The following is a 17,008-nucleotide window of genomic DNA, read 5'->3' as shown; positions in this document are numbered from 1 at the left end:
GCACAGTGTTAACGCCTTTTTGTGATGTTTGTGCTTTTGTGCGCTGCGAGTATCTTCATTGTTAGGCCTCTTTTCCTTTTTAACTGTAGCTCTGAGCGGTTAGGTTTGTTGATTGTTCGTCACTCTGATCTTTAGCGCTCCGTCATGAGCATGGAGACGGAGGTCATGAGCAAGTGGCGGAGGTACCGTATCATCGAAAAAGAGTACAGGGAACTTTTTGGAGAGCTCGGTATCCGACGGCCACCGTCTACGCATCTGAAATCCTCCGGAAGCAAGAGAACGGGCGGCGAAGCGGCCTTGGACGTCGTCAGCGCCCCTCCACTCCCGCTACCGTCCGGAGCAAGCAAACGGCCGAATAGCGAAGCCTACGCAAGCGGCGCTTGCGCTAGTGGCAGCGGACGAGCTACTTCGTCGCTACCTGCAGACCCGTCGATGCCATCTGTTCAGAGCGAGCTCAACGAGCAGGCTTATGTGTCCGAGAGTTGCGCTGAAAGCCTTTCTAGCGAGCATACCGCTACCTCGTGCAACTCAAGCGATGAGACCTCGTCCACGAACAGCCTTACTGCTGAGAACGTGGAAATGGGCCAGCCTCGTGAGGAGTCTCCTGAGCTTTGTTATCGCCATCTCTCGACAGCGCAGGAGTTAGCTAGCATAGCTAGCAAGCACAATTTGACGCACGCCTGCATCAACGATTTGCTGGACTTCTGCCGTCGGCGTGGGATTGTAGAGCTCCCGAAAGATGCAAGGACCATCATGCAGACGAAGCGGAAAGCTAATTTAGAACACGGCGACTCGTTTGTGCATTTTGGCCTTGCTGAGGGAATTCAGCATGCTGTTGGCCAAGGACCAGCGCCTGAGAATGTCGAGCTGCACGCAAATATTGATGGGCTGCCTCTGCATAGGAGTAGCCAGACTGCACTCTGGCCAATTCTGTGCAGAGTAATTAACATCAAGAAATCTGAACCATTTATGGTCAGTGCGTACTGCGGTGCAGGGAAACCTCCGTGCCTCCAGGAATACCTCAGGCCTTTCATTGATGAAGTGCGCAACCTTAGTTGCAACGGACTGATGGTGAAAGGGGTGCACGTCAATGTGTGCTTAAAAGCCGTGATCTGTGACGCTCCAGCAAGGAGTTTCGTGAAGGCAATCACTGGCCACACAGGCTATCATGCCTGTGAACGTTGCAGCCAAAAAGGGCACTATCTGGAAAACAGGATGACTTTCCCTGACCTGCATGCACCACAGCGAACAGACTCCTCTTTTCGTTCGCAAGAGGATCGGCGCCATCACACTGGTGTTTCACCATTTACATCTCTGAACGTAGATATGGTGAAATGCTTTCCTACAGAGTATATGCATTTAGTCTGTTTGGGGGTTATGCGGCGGCTCCTTAGGAATTGGATATGCAAGGGGCACGCTGCCAGGCTGAGCCGGGCTGACAGGAGTGCACTCAACGACAAGCTGCGAGAAGCAGCAACTGCATTTCCAAAGTACTTTCAGAGGAAACCAAGGGGCACCGAAGAACTCGACAGATGGAAGGCCACAGAGTTCAGGACTTTTTTACTATACCTGGGGCCTGTTCTCCTGAAATCCATCCTGCCTGATGAGCTTTATAAGCATTTTTTATATTTGCATGTATCTGTTAGGGTACTTGCCTCTCCTCAGCATCACAGAGACCTCAACCAGTTTGCTCACGACCTGCTGCGGTACTTTGTGCAAGAATTTGGCAGACTGTACGGACAAAAACAACTCGTGTACAATGTGCACACCCTTGCACACTTGGCAGAGCAATGCCTGGAGCATGGCACTGTCGATGAGTTCAGTGCATTTCCATTTGAAAGTTACCTAGGAAAGGTAAAGAAGAGACTGCGGACGACAAATAAGCCTCTGGCGCAACTCAGCCGACGAATGTCAGAGGTGAGGGCGTGCACACCGCTCTCTACAGGACAAGTGGGTGGTGACGTGAAAGTCGGTGACTGCTTTCTGGTGGATAACTGCGCTGTAGTCATTGTTGATCTCCTGGGGGGCAATGCCAAAGCTGGCATCTTGCCAAATGGCAGAGAGTTTTTTAGAGTCCCAATTGACTCTTCAAGGATGGACGTGCGTCGCTACAGTGCTCTTGGTCAAGAAACCAAAATCTGGCCCATTTCGTACATCAAGAATAAAGTTCGATGTATAAAGCTTCAGTACAAGAGGGGGCATGTCGTTTTCCCTTTGCTTCACCTTCAGTGAGGCTTTACATTTCTGTGGTGCCTGAAGGATTATGTGCCTCTATTAAGATAGCTGCAGATTGCAGCATCTTGCTTGAAGTGTTAATTGGTGCTGAAGACAGCAACTTCTACATCACCATCCTTTGCATGGTTTGGATTTGGTTGTATGGGGCTTAACATCCCATAGCGACTCAGGCTATGACAGACGCCATAGTTGAGGGGTCCAGAAATTTCGACCGCCATGCAGTTCTTTAACATGCACTGACATCGCACTGTACAAAGGCCTCTATAGTATTCAATGCTCATCAAAATGTGACTGCTGCAGCCCGGATGGAATCTGAATCTTTCAAGTCGGCAGCCAAGCACCATAACCACTGAGCCACCGTTGCATACTAGATCTGCATTGAAGCACTTGGAATTTCATCTTTTGGGGAACATCAACTTTGAAGCTATAATGGCCCTCTTCAGGGCCACCCAACCCAAGCAGCACGCCAATATCGGGCCACCGTTGGCATATCATTGGCGAAAATTGGCGCGAATATCGGCCCTTCATTGGCATTTAGGCAAATTGCAACTCTTTCCAAGCATGGCCCAACATTCCCGCCAAGATTGGGCCGATGTTCAGCCAATCTGAATGCCAAGAATGGCCCAAACATCACTGCCAATATAGGGCCCAATATGGCTCCAGTATGGCCGAATAGTGGCTCCAATATGGCCGAATAGTGGCTCCAATATGGCCGAATAGTGGCTCCAATATGGCCGAATAGTGGCCCCAATATGGCCGAATAGTGGCCTTTCGGATACCGGCATATCTTGGCTACCTCTAGGCATTTCCATTATTTTCCGAGACCAGTGCAGAATTATCGCATGCATTTAGAGGTCCCGTCCGTGGCTTTCAATACCGTGCGACTTCTAGCTGTATATATATGCAATTGGTTCGAACTCCCATTAAAATTTCAAAACTGCATGCAGTATTTTCATTGCATATGTATTTTGACTTGCAAACAATATTTCATGCACATTTTTTACTTAATGTCCAGCAGCTACCAAATGAAACAAGCAAACAGGAATTTCAGAAAAATGTTTTTTTATTTCTCATGTGCCCGTGGGGCAATAACCCATGTGGCAAGGGTGCTACGTGGGGTGGCTGGGCGTGACGAGGAGGCTGTGGGGGGGGGGGGCAGGGGAAGGGGCAGAGCTTGGGTGGAGGGTGGCTGGGCGTGAGGAGGAGGCTGTGGGGGGGCAGAGCTTGGGTGGACCCCTGAGGGGGACAGGATGGCCATGCCTGGAGGGGTTGCAGGGCAGGAGGCTGAGGGCGCGCCTGGGCAGGGTGCTGACCCAGCACAGGGGTTAGCAGGTGGCGCTTGAGCGTGAGACCCAGGAGGCTCTAAAGCTTGGGCATAGCGCCTCTTTCGGCCGCCCCCTCGGTCGCACGCACCGGGCAGCCACCTGCCAATAAAACCCTGTGCTGCCAGGATGTCGACACCCTGCCTCTCGCAGATGGCATCTGTGCAAGGTGAGTGTGCATTAAGACCAAGAAATGCAACTTTTAAAACGATACACTTCCTGCAAGCATATGGAAATCCAAGTTCATGATTTGACACAGAAAAACCACACGTTACTGACACGCAAGGTATCCCAACAAACAACACAAGTACTGTACAGTAGTGAAATGCAAAAAAATTGAGCTATCATGAAGGCACTGCAGTCAACGTCAAAGTGGCCATTGCAGGGAAGTTTATGACAACGGATTACAATATGACAAATGGAAATGATTGGTTTGATTGAGGGCATCTGCTGCTTCTTTATGGAGTTTTATGACTAAGACCCCCAAACTAATCACATAAACACAGCAACAGAATATTCATCAGCTGTTATAAAAAATTACAGTAAGATACAGCAAGAAAATAGCTTGGAAAAACTTGTACATGTTTAAAAGCAGGAATCTCAATATTTCTAAATTAAAAGCTACAGCAATTCAAAATCAGGTATACCTGTTGCCACCCTGCACAGCTTTGTGCCAACGAATGGCCGTTTTCCTTTCCTCCCCCGCAGGCTGAATAGTCTCTGCACAGCCACCCCCATCACAGCACCCATGACATTCGCCGCCACCTCCTTTAAATTGTTTCCGCCTAGGCGGAGAAGCTGCTTCTTCTGAAAGGAAAAATTTGCAGTTGCCCAACGGTTATTTCACATGAAAAATCACATTCTATAACCACTTGTAGAACGCAATAGCAAAGACAACGGTGTGACTTCGAAAGTAATCGTAGTATACCTGCTACAACACAGCAGCAATTATAGTGTTTTTTTACACCTCATGTGAAACACTTCTTATCTTACATTTTGACCACCGTAACAGCATCAAGAAGTTCAATATTAAATTGTTTAGCACTCGTAAGGGAATACTCCACGGTGATTCATGTCTTATGCATCACTACAGGGAAAATATGCAACTAAAATTAGCATCTATGGTTCTTGAAACTGTCCTGGTTGGAGTGGAGTACTGCACTTCAATTAATGAAAGGCATAAAAAGCAATAGCCAGGCAAAAGACTGATCAAAGCTGTCTCCTTAATTGGAAAACAACGAATAATGTAAAAAATTAGCTCCGAAACAACACTCCCAGTCAATCGTCTCAAACCAATAATTAAAATAATTTGTGTGCCACCTTAACTCAGCCAAACTTTGTGAACAAAATACATACCAAAATATAGACTTAACATTACACTACACTAGCTTCATGAGGCTCAATACTTTGATGGAATGTGCCACAAATAGTATAGTAGAGCATAACATAGTCCTGTGATTAAATAAATCAAGACAGCCTTAAAATATCTCTTGAAAGCATTGTTAGCAGCACAGATACAGTACTCTGTAATTCAAACTTCAAGGTAACAGAGATTTTCGTCTGAATCATCAGAGTTGCACCCTCATATATCCAAGCAGGTAAACCTTGCCTTAGTACCCCATCAGTATCAGTGAAGAACTTGCTCATGTGGCCAAGAATGTGCTATATGTCAATGACAGCATATAATTACTAATCAAAATGTTAATTACTCTTGTTAATTCTCGCCCTGTTTCCTTCGCACCTTTTCCATCAGCTGAAATTGTGCTATATACCCCGATACAGCTGTGCTGTCCGTGTTAATTTCTTTCCTTTGTACCATCTTGTGTGCTTTGTTGCAGAGGTCATGAACCCTATAGTTGATGCTTTTAAACGAATATGCCATGTGAACTACAAGCACTGAACTAGTAGGAAGCTAATGACAACAGGCCTGACCTACCACTAGCTGCCGTGAAAGCGGCAATGGGGATTAATTGCATAGTGCCTGCAGTCCGCTTATAGCCAAGGATCTTGATAAGGAGCACACGGCTGCGCTTGGGAGCTTATAAAGTGCATTAAATAGGGTCTATTTTGAAGAAACGTTCAATCCGATTTTAGAAGGAACAGAAACAATGCATTCCTTTCCAATGTAGAAGAAGCAAAAACAATTAAGGCACTTATTTCGAATAAAAAAGAAACAAATGTTAATTCTGTACGAGAGTTTGAATTTTTCACTGTAATACAGGAATTAGACTTAGTATAAAGTAATCTATGCAACTGTCATGTTCGGTATAAGTGGGCGCGACTGTTTCCGGAATTTTCAGTTGTAATAAAACAGACTATTAACAATGTCACAGTAACCCTACTATGTGCGGACTTTTCAAAATTCATCCATTCCCACTATATTAGCTGAAAACTTATACAAGAACAGCATGATTATGGCTTAGGCATGGCAAGCATCTACTTCTGGGGCTCAGATTTTTCAATAAATATCTCAACTATATACATTAAGCACCCAACAGACTACTGTAATAAAACATTGAATGAAAAATTAAATTACCAGGGCAGCTGCTACTCTGTCATCTCTGACAGCAGCTTCTGCCGCCTCAAAATCTTCAATACTGAAGGCTGGCAGCTGAGGGCACAGTGGCGGGAGGGAGCTCACAGGAGGAGACGGCGACCGTGTCCTCGGCTCTTGCCGAGCTTGCTCCAGCCGGCTCACCCTCTGCAGGATTTCCCGCTGCTGCTGCCGTATTTCTAGCAGCAGCCGCAGCACCTTGAGCATTGTCGCTGAAACGAGCAAGGTTTCCAGTGAGGGCAGGCTTTCACAGCAGATGTATATATTTACACCTCAAGGACGCAATATGAGCAATATACTGCATTTACACGCTTGCAAGTCGACCTATTGTTTTCAAATTTGAAAATCCGAAATGCGGGTGTTGGCTTGCAATCGAAAATCAGAGCATGGCACCATAAATAAAGGGGAGACAAACTAGCATCAGGGATGATGCGGTAAATGAAATTTTATGTTTGCTCCACAGCTCTGCCCAGAATTTTCTGCATGGTTCTTGAGAACGATTTTTCGTTTTCCTTTCTACTTTTAGCTGTATGCTCAGCACTCTTGGGAGTGTTGATAGTTGATGAAAGGGGCACTGTTCCAATTGCAGTGGAACTGCCACTCAGAACAGCAACGCTTGCAGGGAGTGCCGGTACCTGATGAAAACCTAAAAACAGCGCCATAAAGACAGACTAGAAGATGGGCGAGCGCTGTTTTTGGTTCTTCACTGATGCACCAGCTCACTCTGTTGTTGGTTCTTCTGCAGCTGACAAAAGAGCTGATGCCACGCACACAGTTTCTCTGTGGCTGTTTGATGCATGTAATGTCTCCTGGCTACATATTTTACCAGTTTGTAATGCGGTGCTTCATCAATTGTGCTCAGGGCCAAGTAATGGCGCGTTCACACTTAGTGGACATTCGGCAGAGAGAACGAGCGGAATCCGCTGCCGCGGCAGAGATTGCGCCGAAATACCAAGCGGTAAGCCTGATCGGTCCAGGACCGAATTCTGCCACCGGAAAAAAATCCGCCGAATCCCGTCAGCCAATAGGAAGGAGAGTACGAAGTTCGGCAACAAACATGGCGACGCCCTTCGGTGCGGGACGCCTCGTTTGGGACTGAATTCGTCGCTGTTACTGCCTGTTTGAGCGCGTTCAATGCCCATAAAAGCGCCAGCGCTCTTTCGCTTTGTCTCATCTCACCCATAAAAAAAGTGTGAGTGATAAATGTGTTCTTTTTTTATTTTAGGTGACGATCCTTTCCTTTTTTAAAAAGGCTTGAGAGTAACCACCAGATGGCGCCACTAGGCTAATCTTATGTATTTAAAAGCGACAATGCTAGAAATGGCGTAACGTCTGGCAAAATAGCTGCATTTAGCGTAAGTAAGCGTGCATACAGTTATTGTACGTAGACAGCATGGATTAACCTCTTGCCATATCTGTGTACGCCTTGAGCAGACGACACACAGACGATGAGCGCAGACGAGGTGGTTGGGAAGTGTGAACGATGCAGCTTTTTCGGTGGCAGAGGATTTCGCTTGCTCTCTCCGCCGAGTGTCCAAGAGTGAATGCCCCTTAAGCATTCGGTGCTTCTTCACGAATATGTTCAAGATGGCTGTCATCCTTCAGAGAACAACTGCGCACCTGGCCGCAAGTTTGACATATCAGGACGGGTAATGCAAATGTGGTGGATGCCTCGAGGGAACATATTTGTGGCTGTTCTACACGATGTCATGGTGAGGTTGTTTGTGAAGTGCGAGATTCTGCAGGATGATGAACTGCTGTGGAAGATTTCACTGGACGTCAGAACAATTAACACCCTGTGGGACTGCAGCATCGATGATGGTAATGTAAACCAACACTGGGCGTCAACATGCTCTGCATTAAGCTACTAAATTGCCATTGATTCCACCACAAGGCACAGCTGCTCTATCCCTTGCAGATCTATATATCAAAAATGCACCATGCACTGACAATGCCTTAGTTAAAAATAGCTGCTCTGAATACTGTTCCTTCTATGTACCACCAGTTTTCTATTCAGCTTGGTTGCCATTTTGATTGCCGTCACATCATGGCAAGGATGGAAACAGCCATAAGTGTATTCTTCCATTGTGACAACAGCTGCCAGTGGTAGTGAGAAAGCACAGCAGGCTGGGCACATAAAAAATATATGCACAAAAACTAGAGAAACTGTATAGAGTACAGTGACCACTTTGCAGTCCTGAGCCACAATCTGTAATGTTTGTTTTATTTCTATTGGTCCGTCTTTAAAAGGTTGTGGCTTTCTAGTGGCATAGGCCAAGGGAAACAACAATAACAGAACCAAAACCACAATCCAGAACCATAAAAAGAAATTAAAGGAAACAAACTGCTACTCGCCGGGAAAACACACTGCAACTAGTTAGTAGGAATGAGATAGAGCTGTGGAAGTGTCAAGTAGCAAATTTTATCACCGCTTAGGTTCAGTACTTCTATTAAGAATTACTTGCAGCAGGCATATTTATACAAACAGTGGTCATTTTCAAAGCACACGTTTTGAAATATCCACCAACTAGGTCTCCTTTAAGGCAAAACAGAACTTCTACCAAGGCCTGTTTAGGCTCATACTTCAAAAAAATAGATTCTCATCCTATCCTCTCACTGCATTCTCGTCTTTTCAGGCTCTTCATATACAAGTAAAGAAAGCGAAAAGCCTTACGATCGCTAGTTGCTTCCTCCACATCCTCAAGGTCACCTGCAGTGGAGGCCGAACCAGCCGGGCAGCCCGCAGTGCAATTTGCACCAGCTGGTGTGGCCGCCTCCATTGAGTGGCTGCTAAGCAGGGCTGAAGTTGGACACGAACATGAAGCATTAGTGTTGATGCAGGAAGAACGGAAAAATTACTCAGTATAAAACAGGTAATGCTACACAGATAATGCCAAAATGCTACATCAGCACTTCTGCTGAAAGGATACATATATATACACCGTAACTGCCTCGTACAGAATTAGCATCAAGCATTTATGAGCTCCCATTCATTAAGACCATGCTTGTTCAGGGTGTCATCTCATTCTACCAGATTTAGTAATTTAAACTGCTCCTTTATTCTGGCGGACCCTCAAAAACACAAAAAGCCTTAACGAAGCTGTATGCTGCCCCAGCTGGTATCATGCTGCAAATTTGAAAGCACAAGAACAACTTGAATGAGAGAACCACAGAGTTGAGTTGCATGCTACAGGTGGGATTAGCCTTGCTTATTCTGCTGGCAATTGATTACATTCTGATGAATTACAATTTTAAAATTCTCTCCTGCCTTTGGCAGTTACATTGTGCAAGTCAATGCTGACTATGACTTCACAGGTGGGCTGTTAATGAAAAATGTTTATAAACCCAGTTGTGAGCAGCGTTTGTCCCATCCAGTCCTCTTGTCCCTGTCTTCTGTGCACTTTTAAATTTTCAGTACAAAAACTATATTCTACCTTCCATCCTTTGCTTGAAAACAATGAAATGCTAAACTTCATGACTCAATTTTTACAGTACCTCACTACAATTGCTCTTCTCGGCAAACTTATCGTTGCAATGTTTTTTTAGGTGCCTTTTAAAATTGCCAGTCTCGCCAATGTAGACACTCACATTCGGAACACGGGACGCCGTAAACAACGCCCGGGTACATTTTTCTCAGAAAGAACGTCTGACATCAATCACCGCATGCTTCGGTCTTCTGAGGGTACAGCGCATGCCTACAGAGGTGTGACTGGTGATTTTAAAGGCACCAAAAAGAACATTGTAACAACGATAAAAACCAAGAAGTGATCTCTAAAGCTACCACCTAACACTGTATCAACTGGCCATGACATCGTCTAAGGATAGGGCACACGTGTTGACAACTGAAAGAATCTGTTCCGTTGCCTTCATCTCAAATTGTTCTTCAGCCCTTGAAAATAACTTCTCCCTCTTGAAAGGTTTTCAAGGACTCGCATGGACTCTGTGGTAAAGGGGTTTTTGCTATGCAGGAAAGCAGACTTAATGCAGTTTTGCAACAGGGTCTTAATTGAGCTCAAATTCATGAGTCACCCATATGCATTTTTTGCGATCAATAAAAAGCAGGCACGGCTATAGGGTGGGTGTCCCCCCTTTCTCCTATGTGATATTACCATAAATTCACTAAGCCATAACTGAAACAATGCAAATCTAAAGGCTAAACACAGATAAAGGCTTACAGGGTGGTGATATCAGCCGGGGTGGCGATGGCAGCTGGGGTGGTGGCGACGGGAGACGGGGTGGTGGCGATGGCAGCCGGGGTGGTGGCGATGGCAGCCGGGGTGGTGGCGATGGCAGCCGGGGTGGTGGCGATGGCAGCCGGACGTCAGGCCCATCCGGACCTTCATTGCCTAAAACAGAAAAATGCGTGCATATTTTGAATATGCATTAATTTTACTAATGTTTAAAAATTTAGGATTTTCCACTTACCAGAAATGGCAGAGCTTTCCACTGCAGAGCTCATCTCATATTTCTTAGCTTTTTTCTCTGCATTCTTGTATGATCCTGCAAAAGGTTAGAGATCAAACACCCAACTCAAGTGCAGTCCACACTAAAATTGCTGCTTCACATGAAAATAAGGCAAACATTTAATGCAACAATTCCTGGATATTACTTTTAATGCAATAATTCCTGGCTATTGCAAACAAAAACACTTTACAGTAGGCATCTTGAAGCAGCCTGTGGGCTATGAAAGGAAATGTAGGGAAGGGATGTAGATTATCATGTGACCTTGGTGGCCAAGCACACAGCCTCTGTGGTAGCATCAGTGGCCTTTGCTGCATATGTGGTTTATTTCCTGCTAGGCTGGAAGGTGGTAAACGATAATGCAACTATATTGAATTATGAAACCAGCCAGGCACCAAAATTCTAGAATACAGACCTTATAAGTTTTTCCTGTGATTAGCTTCTACCTTGCGCTGAAAGAACTTTTAACAACGGACTACTTTGTCGTGGAGGCATTCTGTGCAGTGGCCCTGAATGTGGGCAGTTTCACTGCGGTACCGTCGATGCCAAGAGGCACTGCTTATACAGGGTGGCCAGTTTTTCTAGCACAATAGCCCCACCATCCTTCAACAAATCTGTAGTTACCGCGTCCTACGCAGCTGCTTTCCCCTTTTTCATAGCTTCTAAAGCTTTCTTAACCTCGGTCTTCGTTACTGGCAGAACGTTTGATTGCTCTTCTCTACTGCCAATCTCATTGTCCTCACTACTCTGAATAATGTATAGGTCAGTATAGAACTGCTCTGCTACTTTGACAAACTTGTCCATATTAGTAATGACATTGCCCCCTTAATTGTCCCTAAGCGCCTATATATCTGATCTCTGCCTACGCCTAATCTTCTTGTCACTGCTTCCAGGCTGCCACAGTTCTTTAAGAATGCTCGATTTTCTCCATATTATACTTCCTTATGTCGTATACTTTACGCCTGTTGATCAGCTTTGATAGCTCTGCCAGTTCTATCTTGTCTGTTGGGTTGGAGGCTTTCACACTTTCTCATGTCTTAATCAAATCTTTCATCTGCTTGGATAGTTTACTGGTAAAGAACTTCTTCCCTGCACTCCTCCCCCTGAACTACTTCTTCACTGCACTCGGTAATATCTCTGAAATTTTATTGTTCACTGCGTCTACACTGAGGTTGTCTTCCTCGGTTAAAGCTGAATATGTGTTCTGTAGCGAAATCCTGAATTATTCTACCTCCCCTCTTACCGCTAATTTGTTGATGGACTTCTTTACTAGTCTTTTCCGTTCCCTCTTCAAGTCCAGATTAATTTGAGACCTTACCAATCTGTGGTCACTGCATCACACCTTTCTGATTACTTCCACATGCTGCACAATGCCAGGGTTAGAACACAGTTTGAAGTCAATTTTATTTTTAGTCTCCTCGTTAGGGCTTTTCGATGTCCACTTTCGGCTCTTCCGTTTTCTGAAGAAAGTATTCATGATTCTCAAGTTATTGCGTTCAGCGAACTCAATACCTACCTTCTGCTATTCCTAGTGCCAATGCCATATTCATCTACTGCCTGGTCTCCAGCCTGCTTTTTGCCAACATTGGCACTGAAGCCTCCCATTAGTACAGAATACTGCATTTTTACTTTCCCCATTGCCAATTCTACATTTCACAGAAGCTTTCCACTGCCTGGTCATTATGACTACATGCAGGCGATTAGGCCTGTGGGAAGACAGCTAGCCGTTCTCATGTGGGCTCTGCAAGAAACAGGCAAGCGTTGGCAAGGCTGACATATTCAGTTGATCTACTTAAATTAGGGCATGAGGCAGGCACTTGTGTGTGTTGAAAGCTCCCGCAACGCACACTGGTGACACACTAAGCTATCTGTGTATAAAAGACAAAATCTGTGTTAATTTTTTGTAAGGCTTTTAATGACTGATCACCAACCACGTGCAGTAATTTTGGTTTCAAAGCTGCCCCTGTCTTGTGCGCCAAATGCTTTTGCTTACTTAAAACTAACAGGTACATGCGCATGCATCGACTGACACCACAGCTTGTTGGTGCGCACTTTCAAATCATGCGGTAGACATCAGTGTATACACAGATCACTGCGTATTATTCGCCTAAAACCGCTAAATAATTTATACAGTTGACTCCCGATATTTTTAAGCCGCTTAATTGGAATTTCCAGTTAATTAGAAGTGAAGCATATTTTGGTCCCGTCAGTTTAGCATATAACCCTACAGAAGAAATCACTCGATAATTGAACATTATTATATAGACTGGGTTCCTGATAACTGCACTGTCATGGTGCAGCAAATGTTGCAATGCAGAGAGACATCCTCCTGTTTGTATGATTTCTCTGTGCTGCTTGCTGGCAGCAGAAAAATTTCATAATGATATCAGCAGCTCTTCTATCTCATTACTTTCAAGCAATTCGTGGAACAGCGTTACAAATATATATTGTCACAGCAAAAGTGATGCAAGAAAGTACCAGTGGAGCCTTCAAGTGACAAAGCAAACCACCCGATTCTGTACACCTATCTTTCTTCGACTAGTTCACAGTGCCACTGCAATGTGGAGTCAAATTTCATGCACATTAGCAAAACATTGTAGTAGATAAGCTTGTTAGCATGAAATCCATTTGCAACAAAGGTCGATGACTGCCATAAAAATGGAACGGCTAAAACAGACATTTTGGGGTTTCCTTCGTTACAGCAAGGTTCAACTGAATATTTTTAAACATCAGCAATTATTCGCCAATTATAAGGCTCCGATTTCCAAATTCAAGAGCGCACACTGCCGCTCTTGAAGGCCTTCGAAATCACCACCGAGTTTCGTGCTGCTTCACTGTCTCAATACATTATACATGGCCCGCATGTCGCATTCAGTGCCCATCGGTTGCCAGGCGGCCGTGCTGTGCTGAACCACTGCCAGACTGCCTCTAGCTTACCGCTGCCTCTGTTTGCTCACACAGAGTTGATTCCCGTCCATCCGCAGCTTCACTATGGTTTTGTGCATTATCCTCAGTGGCTCCAATCATAGCGACAGGTACAGGCACAAGAAGAAGCAGACTAACATGAACTTAGCACAAGAACTCCAAGATCCCAGAGCACAAAGAGCTGCAGGTTGTGGCTGGCTCGGACTAAGCAAGACAATTTGGACCCCAAGAGTCTCAATTTACAAGAGTACAGAGTGCACTTTGTGACAGATAAGAGGTTTGGGTCGTGAACTTAATGTCTGCAAAGCTATGGTGAGCAAGGACTACACCCTGAAGAAGTGAATGTTTTTGTTTCGAGTGAAGCCATCTGACTTGTTTGACAACCCAAACACAGACTGGGCCCTGCGTCACTGCATATACCTTGGCTACAGCACTAGGCAAAGTGGTTCATCACCACGGCCACAGCCAGCAACAACGGCAGAAAGGACAGCATGCTGAGGCCGAGCTTTAGGTATCGTAGACTCGTTGCAGACAGGATCCTCGACCAGCAGCTCGTGAAATATTTTTGTACCTCCAATGATTTGAGGTTTCCATTCTTTCTAATGTCACAAAGCTGGAAGAGTAAACTAGATAGTTCACGATCCCTGTGGGTCACTTCAGACCACATCATCATCTATCATTGCATCGTAACCCGGCCACACTATGTATGCATGCATATTGTCGCACATTTCCACCTTTTTTGTGCAGCGCACATGCACCGATCCAGCAAGTTCAAAGTAATAGCCTGCATTGAATAGCCAATTCCCCTGTGGAGGCAGCATCACGCCTGAAAGGATAAGGAAATAATCCAAAGCATCTAAGGAGCAGTCAGGCCACGCAAGGCGGACGGTCTGGGATCGAGTGGTTTGGCGGCATGGCCGCCAGCGCTTGATAGGAGCAGAAGTCACGTCACGAGCAAGCCATATATTGACTCAATTGCTGCTGCAGCTAACTGTGCAGCAACTAGTGTTCATCTCCTGAGTCGTAGACAATTGGTTTGAAAGTCATTGAAATGCCCATGTGATAGAGATATCTTTTCAATCACGAGCGATAAACTTGGACAAGAACAAAGCACAGTCAGTCCTAAATGTTTTCAAACCTGTAGAGTCCAGTGACCTGGAAAACTGGATATCACCATATAACAAGGCATTGCAGTGTTTGAGATCACATGCGAATTTGGACTAGCAATCGCTTTTGATGCAGATGAAGCAATGATATCAGCTCACAAATGCATGTGTGCATCATTCATTAGCCTCCGAGTTTTGAAAAGATTAGTCACTTGACAGGCTAGCAAAAGGCGCCCGTGTGCTGTGAAGTGTTGGCGCACGTTAAAGCCGGTTAAAAAATCCGGGACCCTCCAATACAGCGCCCGTCACAGCCCATGCGTCGCTTCGGGATGCTAGACACCACAATTCACAATTGCACACATAGCGTTATCCCGGCAATAAAACCACTTACTGCATGTTGTGACGACAGCGACTGGGCAGCGGAACCACTCGCACCCTGGGGCGGATGGGTCCGCCTCCTCTCGAGCGAGGCGGATTACCTCCGCGGCTCGCCTTTTCGGCCAGTGGCAATGCTGCCAGTCGTGGGACAGCCACCCGACAGGGACGACAGCCAAGCTGTCGTCCTCCATCGGGAACTTCACTACCGCAAACGGTTTTGGTGGCATGCTGCAAGGAGTAAAGCGATGCAAACAAAGATTAGTGCGTAAACTGATTTTTCACAAGCTCGCTCGCCCTATTCTCATGTTCCTGTCGCACGAAGGTCTCGCGACACATCTCAGAAGCAATACAACGCAGCGTTAAGAAAATAAGTGCATGAAAAAGGCATACAATTGAAGGTGCACATGTCGGTCCGAACCCATGTGGCAAGCTAGCCTCCCACATGACTATAAAATAGTACAATTACAGAACAGGGCAACAAATGACGCCTCTCCCCTTATTGCTACTCATGACAGTAGGCTCATGAGGAAACAAAAGAAGCTACTAACAAAAAAGCGTAAATACTTACGCAAGTGGCGGGCTTGAAGATCACGGGAAAACACGATGTATACACAGCGACGACCGAACAAAGAAAGAGATGGCATCCGTCGGAGCGGTCGGACGGGCAGCAAGGGTTGCCAGATAGCTCCAAGCCCAGGTAGCCAAGCTGGCCTCCGTAGTAGCCCAAATAAAGCCAAAAAACTTTGTTTTTGCATGGAAAACTCCTTAGCCATATTAAACGATTTTTCGCAAGTATATCTACATAATACTATTAGAAGTAGCGCAAGGCTTGCCTGCAAGCGAGTTCATGATTAAGCAAATGTTGTGTTTATCATAAACGTCGTGTTTTATTTTTTTCTCAAAGCATAGCAGTATCGGGAAAATAACAACACGCAAAAAACATCGCACAATAAACACACTCAGTAATGATATGCATTCAGCAATGCATATAGGTACAGCTCACGACATTTTCACTAAACACAATAAAATAAATACACTGCAATAAATTCCAAGACAAACTCTAGTACAGAGGTCGCGGCTAGACAAGATATAGCACAATAGACGGAAGTAGTCTAGAGAGGGATCTCAGGCATCGTGACCTGATTCGAAGGGGAAAAGTTTGGCCCATACATGGTCAGTGACCTTCAAATTCATCAGTATCATGCCTGACCATGGAGACGAACTTTCGTCGAGCCCTAGCATATATGTGTTCCCATTGATGTCTGAGCTGGCATTATCTTTGTTGTCCCTACCGTCATCAAACGCAGCCACCGAACAAATGTTCAGCCAGGTCTCGTTCACTATAAAACCTACCTGCGAAATAGAATGTAGATCTATAACAAGACTTTGCAAGCGCTCCTCCATGTACGTGAAGTTTGGTATCGCCGGGAATGGAGGCTGCTAGGATTTTAAACCGGCCAAGAATTTTTGTCCCGTCTCAGCCCTAAGACTTAGCTGAGCATTTGTTTGACGGCTGCGTTTGATGACGGCAGTGACAACAAAGAGAGTGCCAGCTCAGACATCAATGGGAAAGTCCGTCTGGAGGCATGATATACTGATGAATTTGAAAGTCACTGACCATGTCCAGGTTACGATAGACGTTTCTGAACCCATACGTACGGCTCATCATCTCGACATGCGCGGTCATGTGACCTTCAACTTCATCAGCGAGAACGTCTATCGGCTTTCCAACATTTTTTGCATTTATCACGCAGAACCGGGTATTGTCTGACAGATCGTCAACTTTCGTTTGAGCACGCGATTGTCAGATTCGATTGCATAAATTGACTTTGTTGCTACGAAATCACCGAATGGACAATAGACAAAACCGATGGATTTCGGGTCGGCGCCGGTCACTCAGAAGCTTTAGGTTCGCAGTAATGCCTCTTCAGCTCACATTTAATGCAGGAAAAAAAAGAAGAAACGCTGCGGCACCTATCCAGCAGGAAACGTTTGTCAGAGATGCTGATCAGGGGAAGATATTTCGG

General features: G+C 45.5%; 2 protein-coding genes and 1 long non-coding RNA gene across 3 annotated transcripts; 1 reads left to right on the top strand and 2 right to left on the bottom strand.

The window, feature by feature from the left end:
* The first annotated feature begins 247 nt into the window (after positions 1 to 247).
* LOC144112394 (uncharacterized) lies at positions 248 to 2,677 on the top strand. Its single transcript, XM_077645235.1, has one exon. It carries the CDS (start codon positions 433 to 435, stop codon positions 2,230 to 2,232), a length of 1,800 nt encoding a protein of 599 aa, XP_077501361.1. The 5' UTR covers positions 248 to 432; the 3' UTR covers positions 2,233 to 2,677.
* A 621-nt stretch (positions 2,678 to 3,298) lies between these two features.
* Positions 3,299 to 10,489, bottom strand: LOC144112393 (uncharacterized). The gene is made up of 5 exons (XM_077645234.1): positions 10,287 to 10,489; positions 8,786 to 8,911; positions 6,094 to 6,323; positions 4,205 to 4,364; positions 3,299 to 3,717 (listed from the first exon to the last, which is right to left on the bottom strand). Exons 2-5 carry the CDS (start codon positions 8,889 to 8,891, stop codon positions 3,299 to 3,301), a joined length of 915 nt encoding a protein of 304 aa, XP_077501360.1. The 5' UTR covers positions 8,892 to 8,911; positions 10,287 to 10,489.
* Positions 10,490 to 10,544: 55 nt separating this feature from the next.
* Positions 10,545 to 15,659, bottom strand: LOC144112390 (uncharacterized). The gene is made up of 3 exons (XR_013310242.1): positions 15,550 to 15,659; positions 14,995 to 15,209; positions 10,545 to 10,611 (listed from the first exon to the last, which is right to left on the bottom strand). It is a non-coding gene; the product is annotated as an uncharacterized LOC144112390 (long non-coding RNA).
* Positions 15,660 to 17,008: the final 1,349 nt, after the last annotated feature.

This window comes from Amblyomma americanum, unplaced genomic scaffold (assembly GCF_052857255.1).
Source record: "Amblyomma americanum isolate KBUSLIRL-KWMA unplaced genomic scaffold, ASM5285725v1 scaffold_76, whole genome shotgun sequence".
Lineage (NCBI taxonomy): Eukaryota > Metazoa > Arthropoda > Arachnida > Ixodida > Ixodidae > Amblyomma > Amblyomma americanum.
This window is presented reverse-complemented; position numbering and strand designations above follow the sequence as displayed.

Bases quoted from the DNA above. Each gene is read 5' to 3' on its own strand.
- LOC144112394 (XM_077645235.1), top strand. From the start codon at position 433: ATGCCATCTGTTCAGAGCGAGCTCAACGAGCAGGCTTATGTGTCCGAG.
- LOC144112393 (XM_077645234.1), bottom strand. From the start codon at position 8,891: ATGGAGGCGGCCACACCAGCTGGTGCAAATTGCACTGCGGGCTGCCCG. The intron at 6,324-8,785 runs GTAAGGCTTTTC...TGCTCGTTTCAG, and splicing joins GGAGGAAGCAACTAGCGATC to CGACAATGCTCAAGGTGCTG. The intron at 4,365-6,093 runs GTAATTTAATTT...TTTTCCTTTCAG, and splicing joins ACAGAGTAGCAGCTGCCCTG to AAGAAGCAGCTTCTCCGCCT.